This window comes from Salvelinus alpinus, chromosome 31 (genome assembly GCF_045679555.1).
Source record: "Salvelinus alpinus chromosome 31, SLU_Salpinus.1, whole genome shotgun sequence".
Lineage (NCBI taxonomy): Eukaryota > Metazoa > Chordata > Actinopteri > Salmoniformes > Salmonidae > Salvelinus > Salvelinus alpinus.
Genome location: NC_092116.1, coordinates 8,075,071 through 8,088,175, shown reverse-complemented (window position 1 = coordinate 8,088,175; position 13,105 = coordinate 8,075,071). Strand labels below are relative to the sequence as shown.

Below are 13,105 nucleotides of genomic sequence, written 5' to 3'. Positions count from 1 at the left end.
ATCTAGGATAACTTTTAAAACATGAAATTATTTGGCTTGCTCTAAAAGGATTTGGCTAAAAGCAAATCTACCCGTGTTTAAATTGTTCACACAATTTTGAGGAAAACAAGTTTATATTTTGGGTTTCGATGGGGTTTGGAGAGTTGAACTAAGCTCATGAGGCAATTTCTAAGTTATATTTTCAAGAATCGATGGGTACATATAATGAATTAGAAATCCAAAAATGGATGTAGCAATTACAGATTGCCTTTTAAACATAGGCCTACGTCATTTGGGTATTTCCGCACCATTTGAGGGGGAGGTGGTAAGTTGAATTGGAGACTCGAAGTTGGGGGTGGCGAAAGAACAAGCTGTCAAGAGAAGGTAACGCTGTGTTTAAGGGACAAACAACCTATAGGGAAAAGGCTATTCGATTAATCACGGTGGCCGACGTTGGAAATGGATGGTAAGTTTGTTTACAAACTGATCCTCAAGGTAAATGCATGCTGGAGTCTCGTGTGAAACGTAGCAATTTGTTTGCGCACAAGGGTGAAGCCCGCATACTATTGGTTTTGTACTACATCAGGAAGAGTCAATACAAAATAATGGAGATAATTGGCGCTGACTTGCCAGCACTGTACTAGGAAGTAGATAGGCGTACGTCTATTAGGCTATAGTTCTAGAACTGCACATCATATCTAGTAGAACATATCATAGCCTATGTTCATTATGGATGCTTTAAAACATTTTTTAAAATCCAAACATTAGAGTAGTACGGCAGTCAAGCGCCTACGTGATTCTCCAAGATATTTGACTTTAGCCGCAGGGAGATATTTAACTCGTAGGTCTATGACAAGATATACAATTTTGACACTTAATTGATAAGGGGACGCCGTTGTTCCCAAAATTACGTCATAAAATAAATGATAAACGTATGCTAGCTGTGGGTAAATGTTTGCAATGTAACGTTATGAAATGATCCTACGTCATCAATGTTTTGTGCTTATATATATATAGGTTAATAGCTTGTTAATAAAGCCACGCAACGATATGACATTACGAAAAGTTACGTTGTTTACTTCAAGGTCGACAAACATGGAAGGCATCCCTTTCTCTTAGAGAGTGGCCATTTCAAAGAAAAGTCTTCCATGAAACAGTGGTGGGTGGGGCTATGAACAAGTGGGGCTATGAACAAGCGCCACAAATCAAGTTTCCAGTCTTTTTCCATGAACCAGGACAGTGCTTTTAGTGAAGATGTGTTAAATTGGACACCGACTGCTCACAGACACAATAGGAGCGATGTAATCTGAGACCTTTTATTGTCCCAGTCGAAATACTTTTCAGTATTCATTCGCAGTACACTTTCAGGGCGATCCTGGCAGGTCAAACATTATGAGCGATTATGCCTTGTCTGCTACTGTGTTTAAGATCAACCTCCAGTGTTTTCAATGCAAACCTATTACCTTCTACTGTTAGTTAACACCCTTCTGCATATGGAGGAGATTCATTTCTATCGCAGATCTGTGCTGAACTGTTGTGATCTTCAATGTCACCAGTTCTTGTGTGCCTTTACTTATCAGAGAGTAGTTGAGGGAAATTATAGGTTGTGGATTTTGATTGATCATCCTTTCTTACTGATTTCTTTGTTCTAGTAAATGTTTGTCAATTCCTCCCATCTCCTTAGGAATGTATGGATGGGAACAGGCCCCTTTGAACCAAGGTAAGGAGATGTCTATCACTCTGTGTAACTGTTTCCTGTTCCTCTCAACTGTTCATGTTGATGGGTGACAATCAGTGAGTCAACTTTTTGGCTTCTCCCTCATGAATGTATTGACTTGAATCTTCAGCTTTGCTTTAAAACGCATACAAACATGATGAATCACAGCTGTTGCAAAAGCTCAACGCTGCTTTAGGTACATTACATTGTGATAGTTTAGAGATGCACTATGCCCTTCATTACATTGGTCTCCCCCCTCTCTATCTCTCTTTATATCTCTCTCTCTCTCTCTCATATATATCTGTCTCTGTGTGTGCAGGTAATCCCTTCATTGAGATCATTGAACAGCCCAAGCAGAGGGGCATGAGGTTCAGGTACAAGTGTGAGGGGCGCTCTGCGGGAAGCACCCCGGGAGAGAAGAGCAATGACACCACCAAGACACACCCTGCCATTAAGGTGAGGGCGCCCTTTAATGACATACAGATAATTAACCTGTCATTTTATAATGATTCCATGCCATTGTTTACTCTGTAGCGTAATGAATTCATTCCGAGAACTTAAAGGGATACTTCGGAATTTTGGCAATAAGCCCCTTTATCTCCTTCACCAGATTCAGATGAACTCGTGGGTACAATTTTTATGTCTCTGTATCCAGTATGAAGGAAGTTAGCATTGGCTCGAGAAATCAACCTCTAACTAGTGTTAGTGCAATGACAAAGTCTATGGGTAGTGGATACCCATAGACTTCCAGTCATTGCGCTAGGTAGCAATTGTGCTAGCACTAGTTAGCAACTTCCTTCAAACTGTACGCAGAGACATAAAAATGGTATCCACAAGTTCATCTGACTCTACGAAGTAGATGGAAGGGCCTCATTGCCAAAATCTCGAAGTATCCCTTTAATAATTGTAGCTAAGTCACCATATATTCTGAGATAGTCGATGGATCAACTATTAATCAAAGTAAGATTTGTTATACAAATGAGCCGTTTTGTCTAGTTATAACCACGGTAGAGCAGTCTAATTACTACTACACCATGCTTTACGACACTTGATTTATGGAGATTTGAAGGTGATAAGGAAGTGGTGGAGATTCTAAGGTGAGTGATGATACACATCCTGCTAACCTGGTTGGTCCCATGCAGGTGCACAACTACAATGGCCCCCTGCGTGTCCGCGTCTCCTTGGTGACCAAGAACCCACCTCACAAGCCCCACCCGCACGAACTAGTGGGGAAAGACTGCAAACATGGCTACTATGAGGCAGACCTGCAGGAGAGACGAGTACACAGGTTAGACGGAGGGTCTCTGTGGGTGTTGGGGGCAGGTCTGTGAAAATTACTAGACAGGCGTGGATGTGTGTGTAACTGTGTGTGGGCAGACTTGTTAGTGGGTGGGTGTGTGATGAAATACAAAGAAACATAATGTTTGTTTAGTGCAGTGTGTACCTGCCAACATCTTGATAGAGAACATATACTTGGATGACAAAAGGGTACCAGTTAATGATTTATATAACCATTTGGAATAAATTGTTTCACATAGTCTTGGTTTTTAAAGGCCAGAAGCAGAGGATGGTTGAATAATCACCCTCTTGTGATCGATATCTACAGTATCTCACTTTCACACACGTTCACTCTGACTCCTTGTCTTACTGTCTGCTCTCAGTTTTCAGAACCTGGGCATTCAGTGTGTGAAGAAAAAGGATGTGGCCGAGGCAGTTTCCTGTAGGCTGCAGACCAAAAACAACCCCTTCAACAGTGAGTGTACACACACATTTGTTTTACTATCCTTGTGGGGGCCAAACAATTGATTCCCATTCAAAATTATATTTTCCCTAACTCCTGACCCCTATGCTTAAAATAGCCTTTTTCCTTGTGGGGACTGGTGAAATGTCCCCACTTGTCCGAATTGTCCTTGTTTTACTATCCTGGTGAGTACTTCTGTTCCCCTATAAGGATAGGTAAACCAAAAACACACACACCGTACGTGACAATCCACTGTCATAACATTATACCAGTTATATAATTCACTCCTCCAATCTAATTTTCATGTTTGTTTACCTTGGTTAATTCCAATAATATCGTGTGAGTAGGAATTTATTTTTCCTCTGTTGACTGACTGACTGGCTATCTGACACCCAGTGTATCCTATCTCCGATGCCACACCAATTTGCGTTGTGTCTGATGTGTTGTTTTGTCTGCAGTTCCTGAGGCGAACATGTGGGAGGAGTTTGACCTAAATGCAGTGAGGCTGTGTTTCCAGGCCTCGATCACTCTGCCTACCGGGGAACTCTGCCCTCTGGAGCCCGTGGTGTCCCAGCCCATCTTCGACAACAGTGAGTCTGCTACACACACCAAACGCTCACTAAGTGCACACTGACTCCCTCGTCTGTCACTGTTCTGTCCTGGGTGTTCCTGTTTTATTGTGAACAATAATTTTTTATTATTTTCTGTATAAGGCTAAATATAAGCAGTACATACAAGCAGTACATACAAGCAGTACCCGAGCAACATCACTCAAAAAGTGGAGAAAAAACTAAAGAATAAAGACAAGAATCAAGGAAAACGCAAAACAAATTGCGTACATACATATTCACATTTGGGCTGTCAAACGTTTCAAATAAGTGAGTTAATGGCATTAGTAAATTGTGATGAATCACAGTTTTTGAATTTGCTCAAATTTGGCGCAAAAATATATTTTTTTCTATTTGAACAGCAGTGCATTAAGTTGCAGGCATACTATGCTTTGATTGTAAGTGTCGGAAACTCAGAAGGATCTACATCAGAACGTTTTAACGTTTTCACCATGAACAACACAGAAGTCCCTGTAACATTCAGCTACTAATGCTCCCAATGTTTAAGTAGGCCTGCTCACTCTCATCAATGCCCTTGTTTAACACTTACACACACACACTTAAGTACTGTTAAAGCTTCAGGCATTCTAAGTGGGTGTGACTATTGGAAAAAAGACCTGGCTCTGTGGACACAAAGAGCTTTTAAACTTGTCTGACAATGTTATGAAAACACTAACCATCTGTACTGTTCAGGTAACTTTACACACACATAGGCCTACACGTTCTTCCCTTCCTCCCACACCCTCTCTCACACACATCCTCTCTGACACACACACACACAATCATACACACCCCGCAATTTTGGCAGTTGATCTTACGAATATACAAATGTTCTAGATTAAAACCCAACGCCTGCCGAGTACAACGTTCGGTTCAAACCAGCTTTTGAGAGCGTTTTTAATTTTAATTTTTTTTCTTGAAAAGAAATGTTGACATTTTGGGTTATAACCACAGAGCATGAGAGCGGGACATCATTTTCCTAAGAACTTCCAACAGTTAAACAGTGCCAAAACATATGCATGCATGTTTCACAGTTGACGCCGTGTCAGTTTCACTCATTTATGAAGCCCCTTTCGCACTCCATCTCTATCGTTTCTGTCTCACAGGAGCACCCAACACAGCAGAACTGAAGATCTGTCGAGTGAACAGAAACTCTGGAAGCTGCATGGGGGGGGATGAGATCTACTTACTCTGTGACAAAGTGCAAAAAGGTTTGTCTGTCACACACACGCGCTTCTATTTTTGTTGGCATTAATGAGTTGAGCCTTTTTATATTCTTTAACCATACATCAACGGCTTTGTTCATATATGCCTTTTTTTCTGTAGTTCCTCTTTGCCAGACACAGATTTGAAAGTCTTGTGTATATAAGCCCACTGGTAACCAGTTATTTAATTGGTTAAACTTAACCTAGTTCATTGGTTCTATCTCCTTCCTGTATGACATGGAAAGGCGGCCAATGAAAGAATGTTGTTACAGAATGTTACCAAGGCAGTTGCCAAGGTCTCTCACACCTCACTGTCCCACCCCTCCTCCTTCCCATCCCCTCTCCCACCCCATTCTTTCTCCCCTCCACAGAGGACATTGAGGTGCGGTTCTTCCAGGACTCGTGGGAGGGGAAGGGCATCTTCTCCCAGGCGGACGTCCACAGGCAGGTGGCCATTGTGTTCAACACCCCGCCCTACTGCGACACCAACCTGACCGAGCCAATCCGAGTGAAGATGCAGCTCCGCAGGCCCTCGGACCGTGAGGTCAGCGAGCCAATGGACTTCCAGTTCCTGCCCTCCGACCCAGGTCACTTCCCTTTCCGTTACAATGGCGATCCACTTTGTTTTCTATGGCATAACTCCTGTAGCCTGTGGTTGTCATGCAAAACATTTTACCCAGGCCAACTCTAGAATTTTTCACTGTACAGATGAATATGGACTGATGGAGAAGAGAAAACGGACAGAGGGAATGTTACAGAATCTGAAGCTGGGGTCCCTGATGTCAGGTAAGTGTCTAAAATGATCCATGTCGCTGAACTAGACAGCTGTTTCCTCTGATGGTTTTAATGTGTGATGGTGTATGTTTGAATTCCAGGGGCCATGCCAGCAGGGACAAGGCCTTTCAACATTGCCAGGAGAACAGTCACCGCCAAGCCAGCAGCTAGCCAGCCTGGTAAACCTTACTATTTATTTAGCTGTTTATTATTAATGGGTGCATTTATATGTTAAAGGTTGTTTTTCTATATGTAACATTCTATATGTTAACATAGATACTACTGTTTAGAGACCATACGTTTATTTGTACATTTGGTAGTATACAGAATTGGGTAAGAGACAGCGGCATTGACTGTTTGTCTCTTGCAGTGAACCCAGTGGCGCCCCCTAGTGCCGTCTCTGTGAAGCCCCAGCTCTACTACAACGGCCCCCAGCCAGGCCAGTTGTTTCAAACCCAGCCCAAAGCAGAAGCCTCCACTACAGCCGAGACCTGGAAGTTCCTCAACAGCCTGACCCTGGACTCCCAGCCCAAAGCCACCCCCGTGGCCAGCTTCACCACCAACCCCCAGGCCTCTGCAGCCACAGCCGCCTCCTCCCAGGCCTTTCCCACCGTAAACCTGTCGGACCTCCACGGATTTTCTTTCCACACCTTTGCTTGTCCCCAGGAGCCGGTGAGTGCAGCCGCTACCCCAGAGCCCACCTCTAGCTTCGGGGTCCAAGGCTCCCAGTTCAAGGTGGACGAGGAGCTACCCGAATTCCCCAGCTTTTCTGAGGCACAACCGGCCGGGACTCTAGATAGTATAAACATTGACGACTTCCAGGCTATGCTGGGCCAGAGTTGTCTGGCTGGAGAAGGGCCAAAGAGCAGTGAGGCGTCGGCCCCTCAGGCACCCTGCCACTTACCCTCCACCAACAACGAGGCCCAGAACCAAGCAGACCCAGCCAACCACCACATCAGCTGTGGCGGCAGCACCTGGATGAACTACCCCAACAGCATTGTCAACCTGCTCCAGAACGAGGGCATGATGGACAGTTCCCCCGGCAACGCCAGCCAGCCGGCCGCCCTTGACGACCTGGACGTCTTAAGCTCCATAGACGAAGACCGTCTCATGTCCATCCTGAGCAGTGGCAACCAATACAGTTTTGTGTCCGGACATCAGACCTAAGAGACAACCGTGTGATTTGACTGACATGTTTACTGACATAATCCCCCTGGTAGACAACTTTTATCTGTTCCCTCGCCCTTGAGACCCTGGGCCCGGTTGCATAAAACATCTTAAGTTAATTTTCCCCTCTTATTTTCCTGTAACTTTAAGTCAGTTGCACAAAACTTGTGAATTTTCCCCTTAAATTTAGTACAAAAGTTAAGGGTGTCCATGAGGTCCCTTAACTGCCTTATTATGTATGGATATCAATGGAAACAGTATTTATAGAGTTGAATGTTGATTTCATCTGCTCTGGTTACAAAAGGAAAACGTCAACCAGCTAGCTACTTAGCTAAACAATGGAAGGTGCACAATCCATGGCTACAAAGCTAGCTGGCTAGTTAGCTACAGCTACTCTGTAAGCTAGCTTGACGTACTAGAAAGTAATATAAACAAGTTGAGAAAAAAGTAACTACAAGAAAGTGGTTTATTATCTGAAGCAATTTGGTTATCCTGTCTTGGCTGTAGAAGTTCTATTTTGCCATCTCACAAAATGAAAGCGATCTCTTTGAAGAGACATTCAGTCAGTGAATCAGGCCATCTCCATGGTAACCAGATACTCCTTCTGCCATACGTGCCTTCAAACTACCGTAAAACCCCTTAAGTATGCCCTTACCTAAGGAAATATTTGAGCGGCTCTATGCAACGCCCTCAAACAATTCCCTTAGGTAAGGGAAAATGATTCCGTAAGGTAAACCCTTAAGAAGTTTTATGCCACGGGCCCAGCTCCCTTCCAACCCAATTTCCCTTTGTACTTGCTATTCTAAAGGGCTTCAAAAGGAGAGTCATTTGAAGGATGGCAAAAAGAAGAGTCAGAAAGTGGTGCTTTCTGCTCTCTTCTCTATGTGAATTGTGGACATGTTTATTAGGACAGCTACAGAACCCTGCCTGGACACAATTAACAGAGGGGATAGAAGGGAGAGCTACAGGGAAGTAGCCAGTTTGTATCTGCCAGTTTGTGGGCAATGGCAACACCCGAGGATGAGCTGAATCGTCCCTTTTCGTCACCCCTAAAGATACACCCCCACTGGGTTGTGTATAAACCCAGGCTTGTTTCTAATCTCCAAAGGCAGTGGTATTCCCTTCTGGTCCCAAAGAGCTTCAGGGTTTCTAAATGTCTCTACTTCAATCATTCAGTTCAAGAATGGGACGAAATCAAATCAAACGTTAAAAGTTTGATTTGGTTTAGTCCTGTTCTTCTAAATTTCATTACATTTTAAATCAACCAGAGCTTGAAACCCTAGGCATTTTGTATTGTCTATTTTTAGTTGAATTATGTGTTGAATTCCAACAATGGCTGTTGATGACTTTGCAGATGCAATATAGGCCTAAATAGTACCATTGAGGATAAAAGCGATAATGTATGGTCCCATTTTAATTTGCTCTGTTAAACCTACTCTTTGGAATGACGTATAGCAACAGTGGATCTATTTAGTTTTGAAGTGAAGATCTCTCAACAATCATTCTCACGATAGCACATTGTTAATAGTCAGTGTCAAACATCATAGCTAATCAGGGCTGGGCTTGGTTAAAACCCTGGATGGGAGACCAAAGGGTAGCTGTAGATGGATCAATTCTCTAGTAGGAGGTGCTGCCCAGCCTGGTGTTTTTTTCTTATACGTTAAAGATCTGACATTGGTTTAACTTCAACATTTTATACAAGGTTTGTATATGTTGAAATGTGGTTACCATGAAGACATAATCCTGTGGTTGAAATGTTGTTGATTCAACCAGTTTGTGCCCTGTGGGTATTGACTAAATAGTCGAGGTGAGGAGAAATTACTGAGCCAACAGACCAGGAGTTGACCCTGCCAAACAATCAATTGATCACAAAATGTGACCATTATTCTATTATGGGGAGTAGGGTGAGTTTTGCATTTTCCCCACTTACAGTTGAGTGAGTATACTAAAGCAAGATTGTAATTTCAATGTGCATAAGCCTTAGGTGATGATATACACTGAGTATACAAAACATTAGTTGAGTTGCACCCCCCCCTCTACCCTCAGAACAGCCACAATTCGTCAGGGCATGGACTCCACAAGGTGTCAAGTGTTCCACAGGGATGCTGGCCCATGTTGATTCCAATGCTTCCCACAGTTGTCAAGTTGGCTGGATGTCCTTTGGGTGGTGGACCATTCTTGATACACATGGGAAACTGTTGCGTGTGAAAAACCTGCAGCATTGCATTTCTTGACACGAACCGGTGCGCCTGGCACCATACCACATTCAAAGGCGCTTACATTTTTGTCTTGCCCATTCACCCTCTGAATGGCACACATACACAATCCATGTCTCAAGGCTTAATCCTTCTTTAACCTGTCTCCTACCCTTCCATCTACACTGATTTTTGAAGTGGATTTAACAGGTGGCAACAATACGGGATCTTAGCTTTCACCTGATTTGTCTTATGTCATGGAAAGAGCCAGTGTTCTTAATGTTTTGTATACTCTGTGTACGTGACCTATAGTACTCACCTTGATGACATATCTTAATGTTATGTACAGCTTTACCATGTCAACATCTGCAAGTATAACTTGTCATTTTAGGTTAAAATGTTCCAATACATCTTTGGAACAGGAAGGATATTGCTGTTTTATAAATGTACAATATATTAACAATGCATCTGCTACATTCTAACATATCAGTTAAAAAGAAGACTTATTCCATATCATGTTAGTAGTTTTGAGTCAGTGTCTCAATATATTTCTGTCCATCACTATGTCAATTATGCTTATTCACAGTGCGGTTTGCTTTTAGACCAGTGCAATATTATTACATTTTGCTGTATGGTATATGAACATCAGTGGCAGTTTATTTTACATTGTCAATTAGGACATGTTTAAACCATAACTTTGTACTTATTCAATGCTGCCTTAATGAAAATGGAAAATGTTATTTTGTACAAGTATACAGTACCAGTCAAAAGTTTGGACACACCTACTCATTCAAGGGTTTTTCTTTATTTTTACTATTTTCTACATTGTCGAATAGTAGTGGAGACATCAGAACTATGAAATAACAGATATGGAATCATGTAGTAACCCCAAAAAATAGTTTAAAAAAATCTAAATCTATTTTATATTTGAGATTCTTCAAAGTAGCCACCGTTTGCCTTGGATGACAGTTTAAAATAAGTTTATTTGCAATTGTTGTAATTAACTGATAACTGAGTGCAAAATATGTTGAAGCCAAACAATAAAAAAGGTAAGGCATTGTCACTGATAGGCCGGGAGTCAGGATGCAGGTGCAGAAGGTGAGTTTAATAATGATAAATGCAGATAAACATAAGCGTACAGAACATGAATCAAAACAAACAAATACTGCCTGATGACTGAGGCTACTGAGTGCTAAATAAAGGGAAGGTAATCAAGGTGATGATGTAGCAAGATAGAACAGCGGCATCTGGTAAGACAAGGGGCGGCAGACTATTCTTGTAAATAACAACTGGTGCATGATATCTAAGGAAGTCTCAAGATTTTGCTCGCCTGATGTAGTGTGGTCTACAGTTTATGAGATAGATTATCTACCTAGAGAGTTTATCTGTATTTTTCGTAGCTGTCTACATACCGCCTCAGACTGAATCTGGCACTAAGACCGCACTCAATGAGATGTATTCCGCCTTAAGCAAAGAGGAACACGCACACCCAGAGGTGTCGCTCCTGGTGGCTGGGGACTGTAATGCAGGGAAACTTAAATCAGTTTTACCAAATTTCTATCAGCATGTTAAATGTGCAACCAGAGGAAAAAAACTGGACCACCTTTACTCCACACACAGAGACGCATACAAAGCTCTCCCCCGCCCTCCATTTGGTAAATCTGACCATCATTTTATCCTCCTGATTCCTGCTTACAAGCAAAAATTTAAGCTGGAAGCACCAGTGACTCGATCAATAAAAAGGCGGTCAGATGAAGCAGATGCTAAGCCACAAGACTGTTTTGCTAGCACAGACTGGAATATATTCCGGGATTCCTCCGATGGCATTGAGGAGTACACCACATCAGTCATTGGCTTCATCAATAAGTGCATCAATGACGTCGTCCCCACAGTGACCATACTTACATACCCCAACCAGAAGCCATGGATTACAGGCAACATCTGCACTGAGCTAAAGGCTAGAGTTGCCGATTTCAAGGAGCGGGACTCTAACCCCGAAGCTTATAAGAAATCCCGCTATGTATTCTGACGAACCATCAAACAGGCAAAGCGTCAATACAGGACTGGCTCTGACGCTCGTTGTATGTGGCAGGGCTTGCAAACCATTACAGACTACAAAGGGAAGCACAGCCGAGAGCTGCACAGTGACACATGCCTACCAGACGAGCTAAACTACTTCTATGCTCGTTTTGAGGCAAATAACACTGAAACATGCATAAGAGCATCAGCTGTTCCGGAAGACAGTGATCACGCTCTCCGCAGCCGATGTGAGTAAGACCTTTAAACAGGTCAACATTCACAAGGCCGCAGGGCCAGACGGAATACCAGGACATGTACTGCGAGCATGCGCTGACCAGCTGGTAAGTGTCTTCACTGACATTCTCAACCTCTCCCAGTCCGAGTCTGTAATACCAACATATTTTAAGCAGACCACCATAGTCCCTGTGCCCAAGAACACTAAGGTAACCTGCCTAAATGACTACCGACCTGTAGCACTCATGTCTGTAGCCATGAAATGCTTTGAAAGGCTGGTCATGGCTCACATCAACACCATTATCCCAGAAACCCTAGACCCACTCCAATTTGCATACCGCACCAACAGATCCACAGATGATGCAATCTCTATTGCACTCCACACTGCCCTTTCACACCTGGACAAAAGGAACACATGTGAGAATGATATTCATTGACTACAGCTCAGTGTTCAACACCATAGTGCCCTCAAAGCTCATCACTAAGCTAAGGACCCTGGGACTAATCACCTCCCTCTGCAACTGGATCCTGGACTTCCTGACGGGCCACCCCCAGGTGATAAGGGTAGGTAACAACATATGCTCCACGCTGGTCCTCAACACGGGGGCCCCTCAAGGGTGCGTGCTCAGCCCCCTCCTATACTCTCTGTTCACTCATGACTGCACGGCCAGGCACGACTCCAACACCATCATTAAGTTTGCTGATGACACAACAGTGGTAGGCCTGATCAACGACGAGACTATAGGGAGGAGGTCAAAAGACCTGGCCGTGTGGTGCAAGAACAACAACCCATCCCTCAACGTGATCAAGACAAAGGAGATGATTGTGAACTACAGGAAAAGGAGGACCGAGCACGCCCCCATTCTCATCCACGGGGCTGTAGTGGAGCAGGTTGAGAACTTCAAGTTCCTTGGTGTCCATATCACCAACAAACTAACATGGTCCAAGCACACCAAGACAGTCGTGAAGAGCGTATGACAAAACCTCCCCCTCAGGAGACTGAAAAGATTTAGCATGGGTCCTCAGATCCTCAAAAGGTTTTACTGCTGCACCATCGAGAGCATCCTGAAGGGTTGCATCACTGCCTGGTATGGCAACTGCTCGGCCTCCGACCGCAAGGCACTACAGAGGGTAGTGCGTACGGCCCAGTACATCACTGGAGCCAAGCTTCCTGCCATCCAGGACCTCTATACCAGGCGGTGTCAGAGGAAGAGCCTAAAAATTGTCAAAGACTCCAGCCACCCTAGTCATAGGCTGTTCTCTCTGCTACCGCACGGCAAGCGGTACCGGAGTGCCAAGTCTGGCTACATAGACTATTTGCATTGTCATTATTCCATTAAAAATAAGCCGTTTCCAGCTACAATAATCATTTACAACATTAACAATGTCTACACTGTATTTCTGATAAATTTTGTTATTTTAATGGACAAAAAAATAACTTTTCTTTCAAAAACAAGGACATTTCT

General features: G+C 43.4%; 1 protein-coding gene across 1 annotated transcript; it reads left to right on the top strand.

Annotated features, from left to right (window-relative positions):
• Positions 1 to 277: 277 nt before the first annotated feature.
• On the top strand, positions 278 to 9,907 carry LOC139561136 (transcription factor p65-like). The gene is made up of 11 exons (XM_071378025.1): positions 278 to 445; positions 1,664 to 1,699; positions 2,016 to 2,152; positions 2,839 to 2,984; positions 3,358 to 3,449; positions 3,896 to 4,027; positions 5,152 to 5,256; positions 5,622 to 5,837; positions 5,959 to 6,036; positions 6,126 to 6,203; positions 6,395 to 9,907. Exons 1-11 carry the CDS (start codon positions 439 to 441, stop codon positions 7,189 to 7,191), a joined length of 1,824 nt encoding a protein of 607 aa, XP_071234126.1. The 5' UTR covers positions 278 to 438; the 3' UTR covers positions 7,192 to 9,907.
• The last annotated feature ends 3,198 nt before the right edge of the window (positions 9,908 to 13,105 follow it).